Here is a 25,463-nt window from a genome sequence, read left to right on the forward strand (position 1 = left end):
GAAGATATTCAGAGCAGCAATTACTTAATTTTCAATTTCTAAAGGAATATCGCGATAATACCAGTGCAACTGTTGACACGAATTACTTCAGCATAGTTACAAAAAAAAATAAAGATGAATCTGCTGGCAAATTTGAACAATTCAAAACCAACAAAACCACTCTAGCATTCATATAAATCCTTCTAACACAAATAGTAACGAAATCCACGTTGAGCCATTTGGAATTGATACTGGATCTTCAGAAATGCAATTGATCGATTTAAAAAGTAAAGGAGTGGAAAATTTACAGAATTGAAAAGCAAGTTGGAAGAGTTGGAGGTCTAGAAATGTATGTACGCAACGCAACAAAAGTAGACAGCTTTGAAAGAAATGCCGCGAATTGAGGGACTTATATTCGACGCATGGAATAGTCTTCCAGATTGCTACAGTGAGGTGAAGAAGTTATCATTTGGAGTGCTAACTAACTTCGGATCGAAATATTGAGATTATTTGCTCAATTGTTTGTCATTGTCATTGAAGTACAAGTTAGTGCTGTAAGTGAATAATTAGTTGTTTTAATTTTTTACTTGAATAAATGAAATGTTTGAAAATATGTGAAAAACACTATCAACAATAAACATATGAATAAATAGATTAATTTTTTTATCAAAGAACTTTATGTATGTGAGTACTATTTCATTGTTGACAAGAAAAATTTGTGGCTCTTTAAAAACTTTGAAATTTTGGAAACTGTAATTTTTGACTGTTCCGACTCAAAAGGTTGCCGACCCCTGTACTAGACGACTATATAGGGAAGCATGAAACAAAGCAAAAAAGGATTTCAAGTTTAACAAATCAGCAAGTGTCATGATTCTATTTGCACGCTCAGAAATTTGCGTAATTTCAAGAATGCACATTTATTAAAAAATCAGAATAAACGTACCTAGGCTTTGAAGAAAATTTACAATAAAGCATTCCCTTCAGCATTCTTACGTATTATCCCACTTATAAGACATAGTGGTTGATATAATGTACCTAAATGTGTAATAATCAAAAAAGTTTTTGAAACATTTAATTAGATTTATCAATGATTTTACAATAATAACAATATTTATTTTGATGAGATATAGCTCTAGCGGACGCGGATGCATAGGCTTTTGCATATCCACCATCAGATTGTGCTTCAGCCACAGCTGTGGCCCTTGATCCTTCTAGTTCCTCTTCTGTTTGTCTTTTGCTGTTCTTATTTTCAGGTTTTTCACTAAAAGTCAAATAAGAAATACAAATATACTCAGTAGTAATTGCACAAGAGCTCTAAAATTATTGAATTTTTCCCGAGTGACACTTTGACAGTTTTAATTTCACGACCCGAAGGGGAGTGAAATTATGTCAAAGTGTCACGAGGGCAAAAATTATATATTAATTTTAGAGATCGAGTGCAATTTGTTGCGATTATGAATAAAACTGTTCAAAACCAAAATTTAATTGTAATTTATTTATGTAAGTACAAATTAGTACAATTAAACACACAGTGGTTATAAATATTTGACGGTTGAAAGTCATCAATTTTATCATTTTCAAAACATGAATTGTCATTAATGTCACTGAATGTATTTTTTCATAGCAACCAAGGGCATCTGACGTAATATACTTGAAGTCGGGAAATTATCACAAATTATCGGGTATAATATCACAAGAGAGTGAGAATAAATTGAAAATAATGCGACAGTTTTTCGAAAATTTGTTGTCTGGCAATAGACACGAGATCCCGCAGCGCTCGAGTGGCTATTGCCCAATGACAACAAATTTGAGTAAAAATGAAGCATTATTTTCTTATTTATTCTTACTGTCGTGTGATATTCGTAAGATTATTTTTTAATACGTAGTATATTATGGATATTTTCTTAAATATGACAGTTGTCAAAACTAGGAAACTGGTTGCCATTAAACAGAAACCATCTACTTAAAAAATTCTATCAGTAATTTTCTACAGTAGATAATTCTCAGTATAATTTTAATCTGATTGGACAGAATTAAACACGTGATCAAATATCTTACTATACGATTGGAAGTTAAAATCATCAAAACATAATCAGTTTAATTTTTATTTCTGTAGCTTTCTATTAGTCAGAATCTCCTATGAATTAAATAATCAAACATATTTTTAAAAATAATAAAACAATATTATTGATCTTGGCGATCAATGAGCTTCATATGAGATAATGACAAATTACAAATTAGATCGCAAGTATAAAAACAAACAAATTTTAAAGAAACTCCACAAGGAAATGAAGAACAATGAAACACACAATGAAGAACAAGGAAATGAAGAAGGATGAACATTTAGATCAGTTGCTATCTAGGGTCCATTTAGAAAAGTTTCCCTAAGGGTTAGCAACTTACGTAGTTGGGAGTACATATGTACTGCATTGCCATGATGTAAAATCAAGTAAAAGTTCCATTACTAATATTATATACAACAAAGTAACATAATAATCACTATCTTCTTCTTCTTAACGTGCTCTATCAAGTCCCCTTGACGTTAGCGATTAACATGGCGAAACTGTCTCTATCTCGAGCTATTCTGAATAGTTGTTCTGCTTTCTTTATTCCTGTCCACTCCCTGATATTCTTCAACAAAGAGGCCTGTTTTCTACCAATTTTTCTGCGTTCTTCGATTTTACCCATCATAATAAGTTGAAGAAGATTATATCGGTCTCCTTTTACTGTGTCCAAAATAGGCCAACTTTCTATATTTAATGTTATCAAGCAGCTCGTGGGCAGCATTTGCTCTCTTAAGGCATACCACATTTGTCAGCATAGCCGTCTATGGTATTTTCAGTATACGTCTGTGCAGGCCAAATTTCAAAGGCCTCTAAACGATTAATGGTGGATATTTTTAATGTCCGTGCTTCGACACCATACAAGAGGACTGACCAAATGTAACATTTAATCATGCGTTTTCGAAGTTGAAGTTGAAAGTTATCATTACAGAAGGATAAGCTCATATTTAAAAATGTTGTGCAGGCTATCTCAACTCTACATTTCATCTCTTTATCTGGATCTAGTTGTTCAGTATTATGGTAACCAAGATATTTAAAACTGGGTACTCTTTGAATTATATGACCATCAACATATAACCGTGAATCTTGATGAGCCAAACGACTAAATACCATGTATTTTGCTTTTAAACAGTTTATGTTTACGCCAAATTCTCTTCCCACTGTGTGAATGGCATATAAGAGGCATTTTAATCCATTCATATAATCACTTAAATAACTGTGTCGTCTGCATATCTGATTGTACATATTTATCAGAATTCCATTAACTACACCCCATTCCAAATTATGCAGCGCTTCTTTAAATATTCTATCTGAATATAAATTGAATAACAATGGGAAAAGTATACAACCCTGTCTGACACCTCTTTGTATTTTACATATTTCTGCTGATTTCCCATTTATGCAAGCTGTCGCTGTTTGACGGCAGTATAATTTTTCTATGATTCGTAAATCTTGACTATCAACTCCTTTGTCCTCTAATATTTTAAATAATTTGCGATGCTGTACCTACTCAATCAAAGGCGCAAAGGCCTTTTCATAGTCAATAAATAAATCAAAGACGTCTTTCCTTTAATCTCGGCATTTATGCAATAATACATTTAGTGCAAAGAGTGCGTCCCGGGTTCCCAGTCCATTTCTGAAGCCAAATTGCGTTTCATCCTGGTCTTCTTCACATTTATCTGTGATTCTACTGTGGATGATACGTAGAAATATTTTCATAGTGTGGCTCATAAGGCTTATCATTCTATAATCGCTACAGTTTTCGGACGTTGCTCATACTCACTGTACACCATTTACTGTACCAATAATCACTGGACACCCTTTAAAGGGTTTTCACCCAATTTTTAGTGGCTCAATCACGTATACCTTGTAATCAGAACTGATGATGGAATTGTCATTCAGAATACGTTCTGTAATGTAACCCGAAAGGGTCTTTTTAGGAAATATACCTTTTGTAAAGGATTTTTTAATATATTTTTAATTGTAAAGGTTATTATTACTTGCGTTAAAATATATAGCCTCTGTTGGTATGGACAATTATATCATTTTCACCGATTGTAGAAGTATTGTGGACAAACTCACTTCTATCCAATCGACAAAAAATCTAAACCACATTGAGATAGAAATTAAGAGTCTATGTTATGATATTACTTCCTCGGGCAGTTCAATTATTATTTGTTGGGTTAGAGGACATTCTGGAATATTTGGAAATGAAGAAGTCGACAAATTAGCTAAATCTGCAGCTTTAACCAAACGAAACATAAACAACATACTTCTACCAGTAACCGATATAGATAATATCAGTAAAAACCATTGCAAACAAAATTGGCAACGTGTATATAACCAAAGTACAACGGGAATAAATTTTAGAAATTGCCAGCCACTAATTCCCAATGAGAGATGGTTTAAACACGAATAAAATAGGTTATTTATAAAAACAATAAACAGAATGAGGTCAAATCACGCACTAACCCCAGCATACAAACACAGCATAGGTATCAGTGATAACCCATATTGCGCCTGTGGTGGAATGGGAGATCTACAGCACCTCATATTTGAGTGTGGACAGTATAGACAAAATATTAAAGTAATGTATGAAAAGTTAATTGATCTAAATTGTCCTTTACCTGTCAATTTAAACGAAATTCTTTTTCCAAAAAATAAGCAGACGTTACAATGTCTTTACGAATATGTAACGTCCTGTAAATTTAAATTTTAAATAGGCTTAGATAATAAAATTAAAAATTGTAAAAATATCACACAAAACTGAAAAATGTATCCATTTATATATTATAACACCCTGTAATAAGTAGGCTTAGATATTAACTTAAAATTGTTATTGTAATACCATACAAAAAAAAAACAAATAGTCTGGCTAATTGGATATGTCAAAGCCATTAATAAAAAAAATTGTAAAGGTTCTGCGAGTTCCCAGAAGGAGTAGAAGAGCAAGATCAAAGAAGTCCTGGGGAGACATTTAGGCTGGACATGTTGGTAAAGGGGAGCCCGCTTAGGGATAAAGACAAAGAGAATGGTCATGAGATATATTATTCCTTACCAACATTCTGTGTAGAGGTGTTAATAAATGATCATCAATTGACGAATATTGAGAAGAAAAAACAGAAACTACATAAATTATTTACCTTGTTTGTGAATTTTTTTCCAAATCTATCTTTTTGGCTTGTTCATCTTGTGAATGCGAATGATTTTCTGCATTTGTGTCTTTCGGTATTTCATCTATCTTCTGCTTTAGTTCGTCGTTACATTCTACAATGTGGTAGCACCAAGGATAGGGGCTAGGTGGTGGTATTCTTTTGAATCTAGCTATTCCTAGTTCAGTATCTCTTGTCAGTCTTGGTTTACTACGTGCTCCATCTAAAGGTGGTATAACGTGAGGGTGAAATTCGGGTGGTGGATGGTCACAAATCAATCTATAGTAACAGCCAGGGCGTAATGCCATACGAGCTTGAACATGGTGAAATTCCGGTGGATCTGAAAGAAGATAAATGCAGTCTATATTGTTATAAAATAAGGAAATAGAATAGAGGCAGGAACCAACTATTTTAGAATAAAATCTTTAGTACCTACCTGATAATTCAAAGAGTTATAAGCTATTAAATTTACACTGATAAAAAAGAGATGACGGACTTTGCAAATAAAAACGGAAATTTGTGGGAACAAAAGGAAAACAAGACCGAGAAAGAATAATAATACAAAAATAGATCCAAGAAATAGCACACTTATTAGCACATGGAAAATACGATAATGTCAATAGGAGATACAATAAAGATATAAAAATACTAATTGGAGACATCAACGCCAAGGTAGGGAATGATAATACAGGACAAAAATCAGTTATGGAAAAGGAAGGATTATGTGAAAGACTTGATTGTGGAAGTCGACTGAGGCAGTTGTGTAAACAATACCAGATTATAATGGGTATGGAACTATGTTTAAACACAAAAAGATACAGCAAACGTGGAAGTCTCCGAGAGGAAGATACAGAAATCAAATCGACCATGTAGTGGTCCAGTCAAAATGGAAAAGCTGGCTAAGATGTTAGGAGCCTACACGAAGCAGATGTGGTATCAGACCACATGTTAGTCAGAGCCAAAATAAAAATGAAATTAGCCAGAAACAAAGGCCGGAATTCCGAAGCTGTTAAACAAGAAAAAAACAAAAATTGTATTCATAGGAAGACTGAAAATAAATCTAGATGAGGTAATATGGAGCAACTTTAGGGCTATCATTTCAAAAACTGTAAACAAAACACCAAAAGTAAACACCAAAATAATATAACCAGACAGGCACTCGAATACCAACCAGATGGAAGAAGTAGAGAAAGACCGAATAATAGCTGGAGAAGAACTGTCACAAGAGATCATAAAAGAATTGGTCTTGGATGAAGAGATCAAACAGAAAGCGAGAAAATGAGAGGAATGGAAACTACTTGAAGATAAAATTTCGAAAGAATAAAATAGAAAAGGAAGAGCCTCTTTGAGCCAATCAACTATCTCTCACTTTTGACTAAGAAACGTAAAAGCGTTCAGTAATCCATAAGGAGGAAAAGCAGTACCTGCAGAGAGATTCTGCTATCAATGACCTGATTGTACAACGTAGACTCATGATAATTTTATGCTTTTTCTTTATATTATAATAATAAATAATTGTTTGCAACAAAAATACAGGAGACAAATCATAGTAAACCAAATAAACAATTCTTACCTGCAGATCCTTTAAGCTTATATGCAGAAGCTAATAACAAAACACTCAGAAAAATGCAAAATACCTTCATCTTGACTACTGAATATTTTTTCAAGGTTTTGACGCTTTTATACAACAATTGTTGGTATTTATAGTCAAGTGCATTCTTGTAATTCTTAATTATACAAAATTTCCTCGGTGAAGGTGCTAATAGAAGCACACAAGTTGCGTATAATTTCATTTGCATAATTCGTTGTTATTGTTAACAGTTTTATTCTTACTGGTTTTTATTTTCATAGTACATGATTGAGTTGATAAATAATTGAATTTGTTTATTCTTTATAGGGTGACACACGATGTTTGTTTTTAGTGAAAATTACTAAAAGATTGGGCAAGTTCGTCATATAATACCTAAAACTGGATAGCCAATTGCCAAGGGTAATAATTCTGAATCTACTGCACTGTTGAGTTTTGGAAATATGAACGTTCAAATGTTTTTTCAGTGCTTACTTAAGGAATAATTAAGACACATCTTTATTTAATGACGTCTACATTTAGTCTATTACTGCCAGTATCTATTAGAGCAGTGGAAGGCTTTTCCCCATCTCATAAAAAGTAAGGATATTAAAATTAGTTTTATTTAAAATAAAAAGGAAAGTATTGAAGAGAATACTAGGACTTGTGAGGAAAAACGGAATCTTCAGAAGTTGATACAACAACGAGTTTTATCAACTTTATAAGGAAACACCCCTGTCAGACTTTGTTAGAATACAAAGATTGCAATGGGCCGTACATTTGATAAGAATGGGAGAGGATAGGCTACCAAAAAGAGCACTGAACGCTAGACTGCAGGGAAAGAGACCGGTTGGAAAGCCAAGAAAGCGCTGGGAAGACACACTTTTAGGAGTCCGTGTATGCAGAAGAGCAGCCTCAAACAAGGGTGGTGGCAAAAAATAAAGGAGGCAAGGCTCAATTTGGGCTGTAGTGACGTGGAAGAAGATTGAAATTAGTTATATCTCACGCCAAACTTAACTTGGTACAAGTATATGCTTCTATGGCGAATGCCTACGAAGTCTTTGCCGGGAGGCACTGAAAATAGCGCAAACTAGAGAAATCACGATAGTCCTAGGCGATCTCAATACAAAGATTGTAAAGGGGCAAAGTGAAAAATGGGTAGGAAACTATGGTCTAGACAATCGCAACCAGAGGGAACCTTTTATTACAATTTTGCCAAGAACTTGACTACTACAAACACATTTTCACACACAAGTTAACAGACGACTGTATATATGACGATTGCCAGCAGATAATCAGAGTAATCAAAGGACTAGGCAGACCGCAGAAGAGGTGGGCAGATGATATCAAACAAGTCGCAGGCAAGCAGTGGATGAGAATTTCCAAGAGTAGAAATCGATGGATTCAAATGGAAGAGGCTTATGTTCAGCAGTGGACGAACACAGGTTGAAGAAGAATCAGAGTAATTAGTTAGGAACCAAATGGACTACATTACGATGAATGAAAGATACCGTAATGTTGTTTAAAGCCGTGACAGCATATCCCGGAGCAGTGGCCTCAGATCACTTTCCACTTATCACCAGGATTACATTCACACTTCAAAACATCAACAGACATCAAAGAATTCCTACAATAGACACAATCAAGCTTAAAGAACCTAACGTAAGAGAATGCTTCCAACATAAATTGCATATTTTATAAACTGTAACAACCTTCAAAAAAGATAAGATGTTTAATCTATAGAAGAAACGAAGAAAGTTAAAGAAATGGCAGGACTAATAAAACAAAATCTGACTGGTGCACTTCTGAATAGACACGGAAAAAGAATCAAAGCGAGAAGTAGAATATCATGGCAGCGCAACCTGGAGACTTTTGTACGGATGTATATCAAATGAACTTTTCAGAGCAGCGGTCTCTAAAGTCCGAATAGCCGACCTCTGTCATAGAGATGGCACTTGAATATGAACACATTTAGTCTACATTTAATTTACCAATTGTATGTTTTTTTGCTCCTGGGTTTCCTGTTATATTTATTGCCTGTTTCGGTATCAACCTTTGCTTCAGCTTTTCAAGGGGCGTCTAAGACTTATTCTTGTTAGTTTAATATTTGTTTACTTAGTCGGTTTTTATCCATTCTGTTCTATAATTTTATTTTCTCATTTATTGAATAGATATTCAATTGAATATTGTCGTATACATTCAGTAATAGTCGTGGAGAAGTCTGATTCACAAATTATAGACCACCTGGTATATGTTATTACGAACATTTGACAAATATTTGCACTTAGCAATTTTAGAAGAGGAATAAATTAATTCACTATTTCTTAAAAGAAGGATTCACGGATAATATTAATATATGGTAAAGAGCTCTATTGATTTTTATAATCATAAATAATTTTTCTAGTAATTTATTAATTTAACAAGACGCGATGTAGGTACTACTACTTTGTTCATTTTAAAGTAATATAAGATCATTTTTGTACAAAAAAACTCTGGATATTTTCTTTTATTATTCCATTTATTTAAAATATATAATTTATTGCTAATTAATAAATCGAGGGATTTTGAGGGATTGATGGTGTATTATTGGGCTGTAGGGTCCCAAATAGCCTTTTTTTTTTTTGTTAAATGTTAACCTCACCTGAATAGTAGGCCTGAGGTGGGTAGGGAATGTAAGGCGGATGGAATAAACTGACCAGCTAGAAAAACGCTTCTTGATGGACCCATGAATGGTAATCTGATCATTAACCCATTCACGGGACACTTACAAAGGGAAATGATTGTATGCATAGAAGATGTATCCGCGAATTTGTTACAAACATCAGAGATACGACCCAGTTACTTACGGTTCAGTACTTTGCTGGAAAAAGACGGCTTTATAATCTTGTGCGACTTCTATAAGTACCCGACAAAGACAAGCGCTTCTAAATATAACATGAACCTTGAATAGTACAGGAACGGCTTCGTTAGAGGCTACAGAGAAGAGACCTATGAGTCAGACAAGAAGAGGAAGGCCCATAACAAGGTTCCTTGATAACATCGATGAAGACATTAAAGACATGAGAAATATGGGAATAAGCGCTGGGAGGAGGAAGGTGATAGATAGGGACGACTGGAGAGAAATTCTTAAGAAGGTTAGGATCCACATCCAGATTGATGAAACAAAAAAAGAACAGTACAATAGAGTAAATAAAAGAACTACAGAAAAAAAAAAGAAAAACACTACAATAATTTATAGACTTTATTCAGTTCTGTAAAACAGTTCAAATAATACTTAAAACAATACAATAACTTACGACAACAAAACACTTATAAAAATACAAAATAATAACATCGTAAAATGTGTTAGAACCTCAGTAAAATATGTACATGTATTAAATATTTCATAAAAAAATATTTGAAAATGTTTCTAACAATAAAAAATGACTTCTTAGTTGTACAGTTTGTGTTTAGCTATTTGTTACTGAAATTGTAAATCTGTAAAAATTGTATATGATTTCATAAAGTTAACGAAGTATTACTTTTTCTTTATTACTACGCTACTTAGAATGATATTTATAAGGTCTATTCTCGGAGCAAATCCTGAACTTACACAGAGGGAGAACGCCTGCACAATACAAAATTGGGCATTCGATAAGGTCGAATTTTTCCCTGTGAACAGCTAATGCGCAGGAAGTTTTCCCTCTGAGTAAGTTCAGGATTTACTCCGCGAATACACCTATAGAGATAGAGACAGAGATGAAACACAAACTCATTTTCTGAAGTTAGATGCATGACGTGCCTCCTCTTTTGAGGTTATATTGATTTTGAGCACATAGTATGACCTTGATGAGTTGCCTCGGCAATTTTATTGGTATTTTCTATGAATCATTAGGCAAAATCAGATCTAGTACATAAATCACAAAGCAATTTTTTACTTCTGTATGGGAAAACTTGTATGTATTGTCCTAAAAAAACTTGCCTTTGCTCACTAGATTTAATATACAGTGGAACCTGGATAACTCTTATTAATCGGGACCACGGCCGATCCGAGTTATCTAAAATCCGGGTTAGCTGGAGTATATGGTAAAAATTAATAAAATACGGTATACTTACAGATAAACTCCGCTATAATTGAAATACGACTGTACTACACACAATACGGTCACAATCGGAACGATGTTATGTTATTTAAGAACAGTGGAGACTAAGACCATTGTTTAAAAAATAATTCTTTAAATAGTCTTTTAGTCTTTTTTAAACAATGCTAAGACAGTTTGAAATAAATAAAGGAATAACAGGTGCCTGTTGTTTCCTATAATCCGAGTCAATGGACGTTGTTCTGCCGCCGTCTGCCATGAGTCATTTTTACTATCGTATAGTTAAAATTACACAAATACCCATTGTCTCAAATATTATATTACATTATTATTGTTGAAATGCTTGTCTGATGAAAATCGGTCCGGGTTAGCCGGACTTCCGGGTTATCGGGGGCCGACTTATCGGGGTTCCATTGTATTTAATTTTGTAGCAAAATGTCTATTTACATAATTAATCCTCTCATCAGTTAGTTACGGCTTTTTAAGCTTGGTTCTACTGATTATCTTGTGAGTATTTTACACAACACATCAAGAAATGTCAAGTGCATATAAAAAATAGTTAATTTCGTGAACTAAAGGTTGACAGAACGAAATAAAGGCATTTTAAAACCTATAAAGGCTCTGAGGTGGTTTACAAAATATCATCCATCTCTATCTCTCTTTAATTTTATACCTCATTCACACTTTGATTTGAGATTTTTACCCTCCCTTAATATTTACATTAAACGAATAAGTGTAAAAAATAAATAACACAAGTCCAGAACGTTTTAAAAACATTCTGAATGAAAGGTTTTTGCCTGCCAACGAAGTTTTCAATTCCTTTAAAGTTAAATTTTTGATGCTTGCTAAAATTATTTCACACAGATGAAAACTAGAAATTCATAGAATCTTACAAATATAATCTAATAAGACTATCTGCAAAGTTCACACTTCAGTTTGTTCCACTTCTATATTTCACGTCAATATTTCACATCTACACTTCAAATCTGGATTTCACATCCACATTTCTGATCCATATTTCACAGCACTTCCTCAAATTTTGCGATTAATCCTTTGCAAATTTCACACAACTTGAAAGTGTGCTGTATAATATGTCCAAGAACTGTGGATGTGAAATGTAGATGTCAAACCCAGATTTAAAGTGTAGATGTGAAATAAGGACGTGGAATATTAGCGCAATAAATATAAAGTGTTTTATCCTATTATAGAGATGAAACATTCTTCTCTTCTGGCGTTTCTTGTGTTTCGTCGACTTTTGTGTCACTTCTACCTACAATTCTCAACTTTACATTTAATTGTCTGAACAGTTATGTGATTGGTTCATGCATTGCACCCTGCTGTCTTCATCTCTTTCACTTCATCGCATATTTTACATCTATATTCCCTTCCAAATTTCACATTTACATTTCTTATTAATATTTTACAGCACGCCTTCAATATGAACTATGAAATTTACAATTAAGACTTAGCAAATTTCCCACAACTTGAAGTTGTGTTGTGAAATACGGTCATGAACTGTGGATGTGAAATACGGATGTGAAATCTAAATTTGAAATGTAGATGTGAAATATAAGTTCCAAATGATTGTACAACAAATATAACGTGTTTTATTATATTACAGAGATGAAATATTCTTCTCTTCTGGTATTTCTTGTGTTTCGTTGACTTTTGTGTCACTCCTATCTACAATAAAATTGTCAACTTTACATTTAGTTTTCTGAACAGTTATGCGATTGGTTCATGCATGCTACTGCATTGCACCCTGCTATCTTCATCTCTTTCACCTTATCTCATATTTTACATCTATACTCCCTTCCAAATTTCACACTCACATTTCTTATCCATATTTTACAGCACATCGTCAAATTGAAGTATGAAATTTCTAATTAAGACTTCTCAAATTTCTAACCTGAAAGTGTGTTGTGAAACGCAGTCAAGAACTAAACATGAAATCTATATTTGAAGTGTAGATGTGAAATATGAGAGCCACAGGATTATAGAACAAATATAACGTAAATATATCCAATTATAGAGATAAAATGTTCTTTTTCTCTGGTGTTTGTTGCCGTTTGGTGACTTATATCTACAATTGTGGGGTCGGTGGACAAAAGCATACAATTCATTTTTTGAGTTTTAAAGCTAAAATTAATTAATTAAAGTTAAAATTTTGATTATGAAAAAGTTCACTGTTGGATATTGAACTACACATATAACAAGTTATTTTACAAACAAGCTGAAGAAGAAGAGGATTTCAGCAGTAGATAATTTTTTTCTTGGGTGTTTTTAACAATTTAAATTGTTTTTCAAGAATGGACTTATCGATAGCTTAGTGTGAAAACCTCATATCTCATTTCACCGAAAATTTTACAAGTGAGACTTTAAACTGAATTTCTGCATACTCTAACTTAAAACAAAAAAACTATCTTTACATATTTTTGATTCTGAGTATGTTTAGATCATTACACATACATTTTTCATATATATTTTGGGTTAGAGTATGCATAAATTCAGTTTAAAGTCACTCATGTAAAGTTTTCTGTAAAATGAGATATGAGGTTTTCACACTAAGCCATCGTTATCTACTTTTGTCCGCCGACCACATAATTTTCAACTTAGCATTTAGTTGTTTATATAGTGATGAACGAGCTAATAACCGGCAAAATAACGTAAAAGATGAAAAACATAATACATTGTGAAACAAAAAGAGATGAAACTAGTGGAGGTGGAAATTATCGTTATAAACGTATAAATAATTAACATTACATTACATAATTTCCCCCCTGTAGACGTCTGTGTACTGTCACTGTGACAGTTGTCATACTCCTCTGATACGTCTAAAGGTGGGAAAGTATGTAATGTAATGTTAATTTATATGTTTATACCGATAATTTCCACCTCCAATAGTTTCATCTCTTTTTGTTTCGCAATGTATTACGTTTTCCATCTTTTGCGTTATTTTGCCGGTTATTAGCGCGCTCATCACTGTATAGTTACGTTATTAATTCGTGTATATTCCTGCATTATATCATGTTATTTTCTTCTTCCGTTTCATTTCTTCATTTAATGTAAAAATGTCAAATAAATCATTTACTGTATCATTTCAATCTTTGCTTGCCAAATGGTCGAAACAAAACATACAAAATAAAAGGAATGTTAAGAAATATAGATGTGAAATATACGTGAAATACATATAATGCCGTTTATTTCAATATTTTGTAGATGTTAAGTAGATATTTGGACGTGACACGTAGATGTTAAACATAGATATGAAAAATGTGAAAAAAATGTGTGAAATATAAACGTCAAGCACAAATTCTCAGATAGCTATCGAAGTGAGTATATGTAAAATATGGTTGAGACTCTATGTATGTGAAATATGGTTTGGAATCTGAAAGGATAAATGTAGACGTGAAATCTAGATTTGGAGTATAGTATAGATGTGAAATAATATTGATCTAGAAATTCCTATTTCACCGTTTTTATATTTTCTTCTATTATGCATATTATACAACTCCAGGTTCAGTAATACCTAACTTTAGTTAATTTAAATCATTGATTCATCATTTCAAGCTGTTTTGTTTAAAGGATTGAAGCAAAAAACGCCAAAATGAACTGAACAAAATATTACCTTGACTAATTCAGTATTAAAAGTAACAAATTTAAAAGAATTGAGAACTGTTAGCAGATAAGGCAATTTTGAAGACGCTTTTAACAATTCTTAATAGTTTTTTAGACAAAATATGTTTCCATAAAACTGGATCATTTATAATAGATTATTATCAGTCACAGATACTTCATAGTGTGGGTGAAAATATCATAGCTCTCTAAATACTCCTCTAGGTGTGCAGTTTTGCCGCTTTTCGCACAATTTCCGTTAACCTCACGGTGTACAGCGTTGCCATGTTTTACACAATATCCGGAAATCTCACCACTTAATTTCTCTTTAACAACAATCTAGCTAAAACACTAGCGGTATCATTCAATAAACTGTCAAATATTTCGTTCGTAATTTGATCCTTCACCAACAACTCGTCCTTTTGGTAGTTCGTGAATTGGGCTTCTTCTTGTTGACACTCCAACACCAAAATGTCGTAGACGTGGTCGCTTTTCTTCCGGTTCCATTTGATGTTGACGGTTTCCGTCTTGGGCGGTTTCTGGTAGCCGAAAATCTCCTTGAGCTGTTGGATCATGTGAAGCTTTAGGCTTTCCGTATCGAACGGTTTGACAGGCGAAAAGTCTGCTTTCTTGGGAACGCGCAACCAAGACGGCGAATGATCTTCTTCGAATTGGCTGAAACAAAGTGACAACAAATGTAGAAAAGGTACTTTCAAAATTTCAACGACTAGTTTTATACTAACAAAACTAAGTACAGCTCACGGAGCGCACTATAGCGACACGCTTCATTTATTATTTTTTTAATTGCTAATTTTAAATATTAACTTTTCTCAAAACGAAAGAATACGTCTCATGTTAAATTCACATGTGTTTTCGTTCCTAAAATACAAAACCAGATTGTATAAAATTAATGGTTTTTTCAGGGAAACACAAATTGCCAGATTGGCCACGCTCTTTATGTCAACTTCTTAAAAACTATAACAGAAAGGTTCTCAGCTTTTAAAACGCCATAATTAGTAGTTTATCGCCTTTTCTCGAGTCGTTCTCGAAATAAATTATTAGAAGAATATTTTACTTAGCAACAACATTTTTGTTTATTTTAGTAGTATTTTGTATTTGGGCGTCGAAACGTTAATAAAATTATTTTTTTTTTCAATTTAATTGTGGCTTATTTCCCATATAAATAGTTAATAATAAAAATACCACAAGGAAATAGCTTCAGAACAAAGTTATAGCTTACCTGTAATGCTTCCTTGCGATATCTTTACACAAATCGAAAACGAATTTATAGCAATCCTTCGAGATATTCTTTGAAATCAGACTCAACGTGTTATTAGAGATGTTCACATTAACCAAATTCTTCGACAAATAGGCCTTGTGTAGGATTTTCGCCGAATACATTGTAATTTCTTCGATTTCTTCAGCTGTAGGAATAATCGTCGGTACAGAAGGTTGCGTTAGAGACGTGGGCGGTGTGTACGGAGGTGGGGGTTTGTTGGGGATTTCCCTGATGTACATCACAGGCAGTTGCTCCTTCTGCAGTTGCTCCGTTATAGCCTTCATCTGGAAAAGGATGCTGTTACTGGAAAAGTAATCTCTGGTAGGTTGGTTACTTACCTCTTCCTCCACTGCCAACTGTTTTCGTAAGATTTCTTCAGCTTCGCTGACGAATATGCTTGTGACCAGTTTGTTCTCTTCTACTGGACTAGATGGAGCTAAAAATATTTAATATTTATATAGTCATGTAGAATATGAATATCAATTAATTAGCTTTCACGATAGAATTAGACGCAAATGCGAAGAAGATCTCGAAGATGTCTAATTTGGTTTTAGAAATGCTATGGAAACTAGGGACGCATTTTTTATTCTAAATAGCCTATTACAAAATGCCTTGGTCACAGAAAATATGTATTTGCATTCTTCGTGGACTTCGAAAATGCATTCGATAAGGTACATCATATAAAATTAATGCAGATGCTAAAAAATATAGGAATAGATGACAAAAATATATGTGTCATTAAGAATATGTACTAACAGTGGCGGCTGGTCAGGGTCGGCAGGGTCTGCAGTGCCGACCCACACATTTATGGTCACATTATAGATTTTTTTAAATATTTAATTTAATCAGAGCTGATGATATTACAGATTACTATTACAGATCTACAAGGAATTTTAGATAAGGTTGTTGCAACGAGTGAAAAATTTGGTCTGTCACTAAACATAAAGAAAACGAAATTCATGGTTATATCAAAGAAAAATATTAGAAACATAAATCTACACGTAAATAATAAGACGATAGAACGAGTACATAATTATAACTATTTAGGGATAAACATTAGTGAAACAAACGATTACACCAAAGAAATCCGAATTAGAATAGAAAAGGCTAGAAGTGCATTCACTAATATGAAACAAATATTATGTAGTAGAGACCTCAGCTTAAATCTTAGAAAGCGAAAACTAAAATGTTATGTATTTTCTGTTCTTTTGTATGGTGTGGAGACATGGACTCTCAATAAACAATGCCTCAATAGATTGGAAGCATTTGAGATGTGGAAGTATCAAAGAATGCTGATAATCTCCTGGACAGACAGAATAACCAATGAAGAAGTACTAAGGAGAATACAGAACAGCAGGGAGATACTGGATTCCATCAAAATAAGAAAACTTCAATACTTGGGTCATATAACACGTGGTGACAGATATGAACTCCTAAAATTAATTATGCAGGGAAAGATTCAAGGAAGGCGCAGCATAGGTAGGAGAAAAATGTCCTGGCTGAGAAATCTCAGAGAATGGTTTGGATGCAGCTCAGCTGAACTCTTTCGGGCTGTAGCTTTCCTATTTTGTTAAACATCCATCCATTTGCATTAAAATTTGTGACTAGTTAGAGCATACCTCAAGAAATAAAACTGATTTGGTGCCAACTTGCACTTTTACTCTGGTGGTGAATACCACCCCTTCCCGCGGGTGAAAACAATTTTGTTAAAAATAACGCCACAAATCGATAGAGGGACAAATTTTACGTAAAATTTGTTATATCATGTTATTAAAATAAATCAATACTTTTTGAGCTATTAAAGATCAAAGATTTGTCTATTTAAGAGCATATGCGTGAAGTTACGGATGATAAAAAGAACATATTAATTAATTGTATGTTAGTCAAATATTATTTTTATATTACTTCGATATTTAATTGAATTTTTTCTATCAATATAACCTGAATATGTCCAGAAACTGGGGTGTCCAATAATGGGTACATTTGACATATTCGAATACACTTTTGCTAAATTTATAATATCGAAATAATATAAAAATAATATTTTACAATTAATTAATATGTTCTTTTTATCAGCCGTAAATTCACGCATGTGCTCTTAAACAGACAAATCTTTGATCTTTAATAACTCAAAAAGTATTGATTTATTTTAATAACACGGTATAACAAATTTTACTTATAATTTGTCCTCTATCGATTTGTGGGGTTATTTTTAATAAAATCGTTTTCACCCCCGAGAAGGGGTGGTATCCACCTCCAGGGTAAAAGTACAAGTTGACACCAAATCATTTTTATTTCTTGGGGTATGCTCTAACTAGTAACCAATTTTCATGCAAATCGATGGAGGTTTAACAAAATAGGTGAAAACCTTTAAAGACTACACTAACTTTCCCCTTCCCTCCCTTATTGCTACTTCCTGTATCCACTGAGGTGTCAGCCTGAAAGGGGTCATAATAATCAATATACAATAGACACATTTCACATGCCAAACTCCATATTACTTATGACGATGATTTTTCGGCTCTAGCTCTTAGACTATTAGTGGCAGTAGATTGGCGAAGGCATTTGTGGAATACAGAACTGGAAAATTCATGGAATGTCAAGAAATACCGCATTATTGATCAAAAAATGTCTTTCTAGAAAAGAAGAGAAGAGTAGAATACACTCAAATGGGCATCAGTGGATACATGGACGATTTTTTATGGTAAATAATTATAATAATGATAGAAATAGACAAAATTGATATAAAAATTTCTCACCTCTTTCTGGAGAGTTGGCAGGACTAATCAGATCATACGTAGTCACATACAAATCTTGCAATCTGTGACTTTTGTCTCTCCTAGACAAGCTGGCATCGGCTAAGATCTCAGACACCCGTTTCTTCACATTCATTCTAGGCGAAGAACTCTCCCCATCACTTTCACTCTTCGATTTCACACTCAAGTCTTGAATGTTCTTTTTATTCTTCATCGCTTTTTGATCTTTCGCCAACACTACAAGTTCCGATAAGTCACTAGAAGATCCTCCTGTTACAGACGATAAAGAATCGTGTTCTTTCTCTTCGTAACAAACTTCTTCCTTGCTGGTAGCAACAGAAGAATCTGATTCCGACCGAGCTTTTCCTATGAGACCGTAGCTAAGATTTGAAATTACGCGGGAACTCTTAGAGCTAGTTTCCTCTTCAAAATCTTCGGTAATTGAACAGTCTTTATCACTTTTTTCGGTAACTTCTTTTGCTTCTAACTCCTTAGATAGTTTTTCAGATTCTTCTATAGGATCTTCTTGGTTTTGAGATAGTTCATCACTAATATCGTTAACTATAAAGGATTCGTTCGATTTGTCAGAAAGTGCTACTTTGCTATCATCACTTTCATCTCCTATCGCGTCATCTAGTGATTTGTAATCGTTGTCTTCTACTTCATCAACTAAATTTTCAAAAGTTCCGTTCACAATTTCCTCGACAGAAACGTTTTTAGCACGTTCCAAAGCGCTCATTTCGGACTTAGCAGGCTCCAAATCGATCAATTCGCTTTCAGCATCTTTCAAATCGCTCACTTCAGTTTTAGCATGTTCCAAATCGCTCACTTCTGATTTGGTTCCTTCCAAATCGCTGACTTCGATTTCAGCAAGTCCCAAATCGATCTTTTCTTCGCTTCTAGCTGGTTCTACCTCGCTCACCACACTTTCGATTCGTTCCAATACGTTTATTTTGTTTTCATTTGGTTCTATTTCGTTCGTTTGGGCTTCAGCATGTTCCTGTTCGCTTGCTTCTAACTCAGCTCGTTCCAATTCACTCGCTTCGCTTTTAGCACGTTCCAGTTCCCTCTCTTCGTCTTTAGGACGTTCCATTCCGCTCACTTCGCTTTCAGTACGCTCCAGCTCACTCTTAATGAAGTCTTCGAGGGCCGATATATCTTGGAGCACATCATTTGCAGATACTTTCGACAAACTACCGCTGTCTTCGACCACTGGTATATCTGATTTGCTGATCTCGATCAATTTTTTCAAAGACTGACTCAAGCCATCTTCTATAGACTTGGATAAGCTGCTGTTTGACTGTATGGGAGATCCTGTCAGTTTTGTATCGTCTTCGGTTTGGGAGTTTAAGTCTGAAGCTGCTCTTGATTGATCTGAAGATATTGTTGATTTGGTTTTGGAGATATATTCCTCGATGCTGGGCTTTTTGAATTCTACAGTTTCTTTCAACTGCTGATCAGATTTATCTTCGGATTTGGATCTAACGAGAGCTGAAGAAACTTCAGTGTTATCTTCTGCGGTTTTTGATGCAATATCTTCAAAAGATCTATTTGCTTTTGATTCAATGATGTCTTCTTCAACTTTGGAACTTGTGATTTCTTCATTTTCTTCTGTCGCAGATATAACATCTTCTGCAGAAGCCGACGATTGTGATTTAATATTATCTTCTTGAGTTTTCGATACAATGACGTCAGATAATCTTGAAACTTTTGATTCAGCGCTATCTTCTTCATGTTCGGAATCATTACTTTTAACAGAACTTTTAATTTCTTTATTTCCTTCTGTCGCAGAAGTTGACAATTGATATTTAATATTTTCTTCAGATTTGGAAGTACTTATTTGTGATATGGACTGATCTTCATCTATCACGGACTTAACTTCCGAAGAATGTGACATCACCTCTTCATTTCCTGGCCCTAAATCTTCAACTGCTCTTATAGAAATTTCAGAAATTTCAACACTTTTGATCACTTGATCGTTGATATCTTCTGTTTCGTTGATCATTTGGCTCAATTTGGACAATATTTCTTCCGATTCGGTCACACTGTCCTTCAACTGAACTTTTGCCGAGGAATCTTTGGGGACTGTCTTCACTTCCGATTCTCCGAGCAACTCGAGGATCTCTTGAGATTCATTTAGAGTTTCTTTAGAATCTGCTCCAAGTGGAACGTCAATATCACTAACGTCTTCATCTTTGGCAACTATAGAAATTTGTTGTTCAACAGCTTCTTTGTTTGCTAAGTTCATCAGTTCTACTGATCTGGTTAGATGTTCATCAGGAGCTGAAGAGAGCTTTGTCATATCCGATTTCGTCGTTACTTGTTCCTTTTCATTAGCTGAATGTTTAGATAGATCAGTTTTTAATTGCTCCGATAGAATGGAGGAAGGTTTTAACTTTGAGGTCTCTTCCAAGACACTGCGGCTGCTGTCTTCATCCAAATTAAGTTCTTCTAACGAAGGAATCATCTCTGTATCCTTTTCTAACGACGTAATTTTTTCTGAAGTGCTTTCTCTGGATTTTTCCAAACTAGGAACATTTTCTTCGACTGCCTCAACTGAAGCAGTTAATAATTTCTTCGGTGAAGTCACAGACCTCGTTCTGTTCGTTTCTATGACCGACGTTCCCGCTTCTGAATCAGTCTTGTCAAATTTGTTGCTGCCAGTATCTTCTGCCAGGCTTTCATCAGATTTCCTGCTGTGAATGATGTTAAGGGTCGAAATGTCGTCTTGGATCTGGTTGAAGTTGTTGATCAATATATCGATGCTTTGGTCAACGACATCGACTTCTGGTACAGATTCCTTTTCAAAGTCGGACAAATACTCTCTTTCAGTAGTTGGTTGTGTTGGAATGTTTTCACTCTCACTTAAGTTATCGCTAGTCTTTTTGAACAAAGATTTCGTCCTGAGGGAATACCCGCGGGCACTTTTGCAGAAATGCTCCAGGTCTAACTGTGACATCGGGTAGATTTTGTCATCGGTGAACTTCTTGCCTTCGTTGCCCGTCAAGTTGAGCCATAATTGGTTGAGCTGCTTGCCCTTGAAGTTGAATTTCTCCTGAGATTTGGAGCTACTAGGTTTTTGCGAAATAATAGCACTCGCCGTTGATTCTAAGACCGCTATCCTCTTTTCTTCTTCCAGCAGCTTTTTGTGCCATTGCAGCAGCTCTTCCGCGGCCTTCCTACGCTTTTTGAGCGCTTCTTCTCGCATCAAAAGCGTCCTGAAACAAACGACGAGTTAGAAATCTGGCAAATATGAAGTGAATATAAAATTTGAATACCTTGGGTGTGTAATTCATGTATTATTTACATGTTGCGACAAATGTAGTTGTCATAAAACTAATAACACGACTAGAACACGAACGCTGGCTAATTTTAAAACATCTATTTCCTCCGTATAGGAAATTTCCTCGGCAGAAAACAAACTTTTGGCATTCTTCCAACAGGATATCTAATATTAGGCAGTTTGTTTTTAATCATCATTTCTAAATCTCATAATAACAACCTTAACTACTACACATAATTAAGGAGTTATTTTTAAAACGGCAGAGTCTTTGTGGACAACAGTCGGCGCCATGAACGGGACTAATTGACTTTACGGGAGGGTTCGCCTAGTATATTATTATTTGTCAATAGGAGTAAAAGCGTAGCAAACTAAAAACTTTATTTTTACAAATTTTCATTTTTAAATTACATTGTGGCTTATTTCCCAATAAAATAGTAAATTGTATAAGATGCCACAAAGAAACAGGTTCAGAACAATATTAAAAACTTTATTTTTTATTGGAAAACTTTTCACCTGATTCTAAAGCTGCGAATAACAGGAACAACAAAGAAGAACAAAAACCAGAACAGGCAAAACAGAATACATTGATAAAATGAAAATAATATAATAAGAGCCATGTATAAAGCTTGCATATAAGTGTATATAAACGTAAAAGTGTATATAAAAAACGATAATATATGTTAAATAACGTTAAAATAATTAAAAAAAAAACAAACAAATAAATTAAGAATTCGTTAAAAGGTCAAAAGGTTTAAAACACGGGCAAGAGTACATCCGAAGAAAGGAATCAAGTGAAAAAAGACAAAGAACAGTTAAAAGCAAAAGAATTGAAGAAAAAATAAAGAAGTAAACAAGGGAGAGAAAGAATAACAGAAGCAATGAAAAGAATCAAAAACAACGTAAATAAACAAGAAAACCCCAAGGGAGAGAAGCAGAAAAGTAGTTAAGTAGGGGATATACGTAAAAAACGTAATACACAAGAAAATAATGAAGCAGTGACTAAAAAAAAGAAAGAATAAAATGTGAGAACGCCAACAAATAAATTGTGACACCTAAACACTTGTGACTGCCCATTGGAGTTGCCCATTGATGCGAAAATGATTTTAATAGTATAGAGTCGTATGACTTATTTTAAAATTAGCTAGAAACATATTAGTAGATTTAAAACTACCTAGATTATATAAATGTTATTTTAAAAAACGTAAGAGTGATTATAAAAATACCTAGATGCTTAATGGTGACTGTAACAAGTCTGAATAATTTTAGCAGCACTTAAAGATATATTTTAATAAGCCTTTTAAAAAATATAAGATCAATTGTAAAAGAACCTAGAAATTAAGAAAAGTAGAAAAATAAGATAGTGAATGGGAGCATACAGAATCGAACAGATATGCTTTTTCTCATGAGGATCTTTCAGTGCGTCACAGTTTTTCGATTTCTTTCTAACGCATTAAATTGTATGTGACAGAAAAAAACGCACGTCCGTGATTACGTTTCGTCGGTGACATTTATAACATTTATTTTAGTTGTCAATAGATGGCGCTATAATCGAAAAAAGATTATTTACTAATTATATAATATATCTACGAATATAATCTGTACAATTTATAAGACTATACAATTCAAAGAAAATACCATTTTATAAATGCAATAAACACAATTGATTTGCTTTTATGCCAAATTGCAAATAAAATGTGACAACTGTCAGATTTAACTAAAATCTCATGTTAGAATAAATGTCATAAATGTGTATTATCACGGACTTACCTTTTTGAAGTTATACTTCTTTACGGGCGTAATGACGGTGAAATTTTATATGGTAAAACCTAGCGACCGGGCGCATGCGCATTATAACTTTGTTCTGATTGGATGTTCAAATGACATGACAAAAATTATCCAATATGGCAGCTGTGGCACAGCTGTGGGACTGTGGTTTGGTTATAATGTATGCTTGTTGCGTTTTAAAATTTGTAGGAAGAGAAACAACAAACAAAAAGTTAGTTAATGGTTATACTGCCTTTTTAAATAGTTTTCATATTATATTTTTGGACTTATTTACATAGAAGAGATGATTGTTGCATGCCAATGTGAAAGCTCATCAAACTGTGACTAGTATGAGTGCCGCAGATCTCGCTTATTCAAAGCTAAAGAATCTTTCACTGGTAAGTGTTTTATAAATAGTTGATCAAATTTTGTTACGATATTTGAGCATAGCCACTTTGCACGACGCAAGTGATTGCGAAATTTATTAGTCGTTATACGGGCTCCGATACCTACCTTGAACCTACCAAAATACATAAGTAGTATGTAATACTTTTATTTACATAATTTGATTACCATCAAAATTTCTATCAATATTCACCTAATATATTGTTTTCTTACTCTATGTTTTGTTGTATTTTTTCAATTCTAAATCATTTCAATTCAAAATCAAAATAATTTGATTTACATAAGTTAAAAATGTCAAAAGGTTAATCTGTTTAGTTAGACGATCTTTGCACATTATGACAAGCTGTCTCTGTGGCGAAGTTTTAATGCGAGTGAATCCCAATACAACGCAAATACCAGCTGCGTGGTAAGTTGGTTCGAATCCCAATAGAAACTTTTATTTTTTTATTTTTTTTTATACATTTTATGATTGTAAGTATATTTATTATATAATTTTATTTTCAGAAAATACGTATTTAGCTAAAAAATTTTCCGACAATTAATGTTCAGAAATCATTTGTGGCATTTTTAATGTGTTTGTGTGTGTTTTATTTTTTTATTATTTTAATTTTTGGCACTGTTTTAATAAAAATGTTTGAGAAGTAGTAAGTATAAATTGATTTAATATTTAAATAAAATATAAATAAAAAGTATATTAATTTCGTTTATAATCATATAATCATATAATAGAAGTATAACTTCTTACGTGCGTACAAAGTACACACACATTCTTTTTTTTCTATCATTTGTGACGCACTGAAAAATGCTCATGAAAAGAAGCGTAACAGGACAACTCTAAGTCAACTAAACCCAGTGAAAAGAGTGAGGAACTACAACTACCTCGGCACCATAATAAATGAAGATAGTCCAGAGAAATAAGATTTTTGTCGAGCAGCCAGGTTGCAAATGGGTTTTTTGGATACTATATACCTAATACATTATAAATACAAAAATGCCCGTCACAGTTCGGACGAGAATTTTAGTTATTAACAAATAAGGGTCAAAAATGGCAGTTTTTTCGTTTAAATCGCTACAGGTAAAAATAGGGCTATTAAATATCTTATTTAGAGTATTCATCTTTTAGTAGATGAGCAAAGGTGTAAAATGTCAGTTTTTGAATTTTTGTCCGATCATTTGTTGCTTCGCTAATTGCAAGAAAAGACTGAAATTTTGAAAATAAAAAATTTGCTATAACTTTTGCGAAAATGAACTTAAGACTTTGATATTGCACGAAAAGTTGAGTCAACCAGTATAGGTATATAATGCCCTAAAAATTTCAAGATTATTCGGCGATTAGTTTAAATTTTATTCAATTTGTTTATACCAAAGAGCTTTTTTTGCAATGTTATTGTTGCACAGCAATTCTGTGGAAACCTCTTGAAAGAAGAATACTTATATTGTCAAAATGTTTAAAAAAATCAATAAAAAGTCATTTTTATCATTCCGAAAACATTTTACCAAAGTAGAATCATTTTTGGCTTC

At 33.5% G+C, this 25,463-nt stretch overlaps 2 protein-coding genes across 2 annotated transcripts in view; both read right to left on the reverse strand.

Moving 5' to 3' along the window:
• Nucleotides 1-1,036: 1,036 nt before the first annotated feature.
• Nucleotides 1,037-6,971, reverse strand: LOC114327370 (uncharacterized). The gene is made up of 3 exons (XM_028275964.2): nt 6,768-6,971; nt 5,186-5,534; nt 1,037-1,240 (listed from the first exon to the last, which is right to left on the reverse strand). The coding sequence occupies exons 1-3, from the start codon at nt 6,835-6,837 to the stop codon at nt 1,051-1,053; spliced, it is 609 nt and encodes a 202-aa protein (XP_028131765.2). The 5' UTR covers nt 6,838-6,971; the 3' UTR covers nt 1,037-1,050.
• A 3,017-nt stretch (nt 6,972-9,988) lies between these two features.
• Nucleotides 9,989-25,463, reverse strand: part of LOC114327371 (centrosome-associated protein 350-like) — a 53,824-nt gene continuing 38,349 nt past the window's right edge. The window contains exons 9-12 of the mRNA XM_050657213.1: nt 18,494-21,708; nt 16,073-16,170; nt 15,696-16,018; nt 9,989-15,130 (exon numbers count right to left, since the gene is read on the reverse strand). Of these exons, the coding sequence (XP_050513170.1) occupies nt 14,773-15,130; nt 15,696-16,018; nt 16,073-16,170; nt 18,494-21,708 (3,994 nt within the window). The 3' untranslated portion in view covers nt 9,989-14,772. The remainder of the gene's footprint in view (nt 15,131-15,695; nt 16,019-16,072; nt 16,171-18,493; nt 21,709-25,463) is intronic.

The sequence above is a fragment of the Diabrotica virgifera genome, chromosome 7, assembly GCF_917563875.1.
Source record: "Diabrotica virgifera virgifera chromosome 7, PGI_DIABVI_V3a".
Lineage (NCBI taxonomy): Eukaryota > Metazoa > Arthropoda > Insecta > Coleoptera > Chrysomelidae > Diabrotica > Diabrotica virgifera.